Below are 3,254 nucleotides of genomic sequence, written 5' to 3'. Positions count from 1 at the left end.
TTTAATATTACTAAGTGATATATTTTGTAATTATTTGTGTTTATATTTTATCAGGTGATTTAATATTTATAAGTGATCTATTTTATATTTAGTTATTATAAGTACCAGTAATTATTTGTGTTTATATTTTATCAGGTGATTTAATATTAATAAGTGATATATTTTGTAATTATTTGTGTTTATATTTTATCAGGTGATTTAATATTTATAAGTGATTTATTTTATAATTAGTTATAATGAGTACCAGTAATTATTTGTGTTTATATTTTATCAGGTGATTTAATATTAATAAGTGATATATTTTGTAATTATTTGTGTTTGTATTTTATCAGGTGATTTAATATTAATAAGTGATTTATTTTATAATTAGTTATTATGAGTACCAGTAATTATTTGTCTTTGTATTTTATCAGGTGATTTAATATTAATAAGTGATTTATTTTATAATTAGTTATTATGAGTACCAGTAATTATTTGTCTTTGTATTTTATCAGGTGATTTAAAGTTGGATAAAGGATGTGTTGGACAGTATATATCATCTACAGGTCAGTTAATTAATAACTTTACACCATAAGCTAGTTGCAACCTAGCTGACTGAGGTTAATACTGCCATGATCCTGCCCGTCCTCTGATACTGGTTTGAACACTGTCTTTTTGAGCTAGCCAATTGCATTGTTCAATTTTTGTCTGCGAGATATTTGATGCCAGAGTCAGTGCTGCTGAGAATCAGCTCGGTTTTGGCTTTCACCCCCTAATACCTGCCTTAAAACTGAGGTACTTTGTACCGTCATATGGCTTATATAGTATATATTTTAAATTTAAGATTTCCATTTGGAATTGACTCAGTCTTTAAGATTAACTCATTTCATTTATTATTATTTTAGCTCGTAAAGCAAACTATCCACCAATAATACAATGGCAGACGTCGTACAATGGTTGGCAGTTGTTAATGTGTGAAATAAAACAACTTTTATACCAGGTTTCACACGGTGCAGGTATGTATTCTATTTATATTCTCAACATCTGATACCAGATGATTTTAATACCATTCTCTCAACTCAGTCACAAGGTGCAGGTATGTATTCTATTTATATTCTCAACATCTGATATCAGGTGATTTTAATACCATTCTCTCAACTCAGTCACAAGGTGCAGGTATGTATTCTATTTATATTCTCAACATCTGATATCAGGTGATTTTAATACCATTCTCTCAACTCAGTCACAAGGTGCAGGTATGTATTCTATTTATATTCTCAACATCTGATACCAGGTGATTTTAATACCATTCTCTCAACTCAGTCACAAGGTGCAGGTATGTATTCTATTTATATTCTCAACATCTGATACCAGGAGATTTTAATACCATTCTCTCAACTCAGTCACAAGGTGCAGGTATGTATTCTATTTATATTCTCAACATCTGATACCAGAAGATTTTAATACCATTCTCTCAACTCAGTCACAAGGTGCAGGTATGTATTCTATTTATATTCTCAACATCTGATATCAGGTGATTTTAATACCATTCTCTCAACTCAGTCACAAGGTGCAGGTATGTATTCTATTTATATTCTCAACATCTGATACCAGGTGATTTTAATACCATTCTCTCAACTCAGTCACAAGGTGCAGGTATGTATTCTATTTATATTCTCAACATCTGATACCAGGTGATTTTAATACCATTCTCTCAACTCAGTCACAAGGTACAGGTATGTATTATATTTATATTCTCAACATCTGATACCACGTGATTTTAATACCATTCTCTCAACTCAGTCACAAGGTGCAGGTATGTATTCTATTTATATTCTCAACATCTGATACCACGTGATTTTATAACATTCTCTCAACTCAGTCACAAGGTGCAGGTATGTATTCTATTTATATTCTCAACATCTGATACCAGGTGATTTTAATACCATTCTCTCAACTCAGTCACAAGGTGCAGGTATGTATTCTATTTATATTCTCAACATCTGATACCAGAAGATTTTAATACCATTCTCTCAACTCAGTCACAAGGTGCAGGTATGTATTCTATTTATATTCTCAACATCTGATACCAGATGATTTTAATACCATTCTCTCAACTCAGTCACAAGGTGCAGCTATGTATTCTATTTATATTCTCAACATCTGATACCAGGTGATTTTAATACCATTCTCTCAACTCAGTCACAAGGTGCAGGTATGTATTCTATTTATATTCTCAACATCTGATATCAGAAGATTTTAATACCATTCTCTCAACTCAGTCACAAGGTGCAGGTATGTATTCTATTTATATTCTCAACATCTGATACCAGAAGATTTTAATACCATTCTCTCAACTCAGTCACAAGGTGCAGGTATGTATTCTATTTATATTCTCAACATCTGATACCAGGTGATTTTAATACCATTCTCTCAACTCAGTCACAAGGTGCAGGTATGTATTCTATTTATATTCTCAACATCTGATACCAGGTGATTTTAATACCATTCTCTCAACTCAGTCACAAGGTACAGGTATGTATTCTATTTATATTCTCAACATCTGATACCAGGTGATTTTAATACCATTCTCTCAACTCAGTCACAAGGTGCAGGTATGTATTCTATTTATATTCTCAACATCTGATACCAGGTGATTTTAATACCATTCTCTCAACTCAGTCACAAGGTGCAGGTATGTATTCTATTTATATTCTCAACATCTGATACCAGAAGATTTTAATACCATTCTCTCAACTCAGTCACAAGGTACAGGTATGTATTATATTTTATTATTCTAGCAGAATAGTAGGACGGAAATCTTCATTCCATTTCTACTTTAATTTTTATTAACTGAATTGATCGTAAAAAATTCATGTTTCTGTTACTTTTTTTATTGTTCTTTGTAGGAAATGTGTCAGCCATGCAAATTAATCGTGTTACCATGGTGATGACCTTAGTTAAAGAGATCATGAACTCTGACCCTGATTCTGTTGAAGAATTTTCAGATATTATTGGTTTGAGTTTTGATGTTTTACACAGGTAAATTACTGAATCCTACATAATTGTTTTTTTATCTGAAGCTGTCAAAATTACAAGAAAGGCGGATCGATTACAGTTTTCATGGAATCAACTTAACATTTAATAAAACAAGTTATAACAATGTGCTGAAAATATAGTAGGTGTAGACAGAATTTAAAATGTCAGAGAAAGAAATAGATTGGAAATATGTAACATAATCAGTTCGATTGAGGTCAGAATCAGAACTGTTTCAA

The 3,254-nt window shown here is 31.3% G+C and overlaps 1 protein-coding gene across 1 annotated transcript in view; it reads left to right on the top strand.

The window, feature by feature from the left end:
• Nucleotides 1–494: 494 nt before the first annotated feature.
• LOTGIDRAFT_175627 (hypothetical protein) overlaps nt 495–3,254 on the top strand; it is a gene marked incomplete at both ends in the record, with an annotated part of 48,015 nt that continues 45,255 nt past the window's right edge. The window contains 15 exons of the mRNA XM_009058119.1: nt 495–545; nt 885–995; nt 1,114–1,155; nt 1,194–1,235; nt 1,274–1,315; nt 1,514–1,555; nt 1,594–1,635; nt 1,674–1,715; nt 1,913–1,954; nt 2,153–2,194; nt 2,393–2,434; nt 2,473–2,514; nt 2,553–2,594; nt 2,633–2,674; nt 2,889–3,021. Of these exons, the coding sequence (XP_009056367.1) occupies nt 495–545; nt 885–995; nt 1,114–1,155; nt 1,194–1,235; nt 1,274–1,315; nt 1,514–1,555; nt 1,594–1,635; nt 1,674–1,715; nt 1,913–1,954; nt 2,153–2,194; nt 2,393–2,434; nt 2,473–2,514; nt 2,553–2,594; nt 2,633–2,674; nt 2,889–3,021 (799 nt within the window). The remainder of the gene's footprint in view (nt 546–884; nt 996–1,113; nt 1,156–1,193; nt 1,236–1,273; nt 1,316–1,513; nt 1,556–1,593; nt 1,636–1,673; nt 1,716–1,912; nt 1,955–2,152; nt 2,195–2,392; nt 2,435–2,472; nt 2,515–2,552; nt 2,595–2,632; nt 2,675–2,888; nt 3,022–3,254) is intronic.

This window comes from Lottia gigantea, assembly GCF_000327385.1.
Source record: "Lottia gigantea unplaced genomic scaffold LOTGIsca_322, whole genome shotgun sequence".
In the NCBI taxonomy this organism is placed as follows: Eukaryota; Metazoa; Mollusca; class Gastropoda; family Lottiidae; genus Lottia; species Lottia gigantea.
This window is presented reverse-complemented; position numbering and strand designations above follow the sequence as displayed.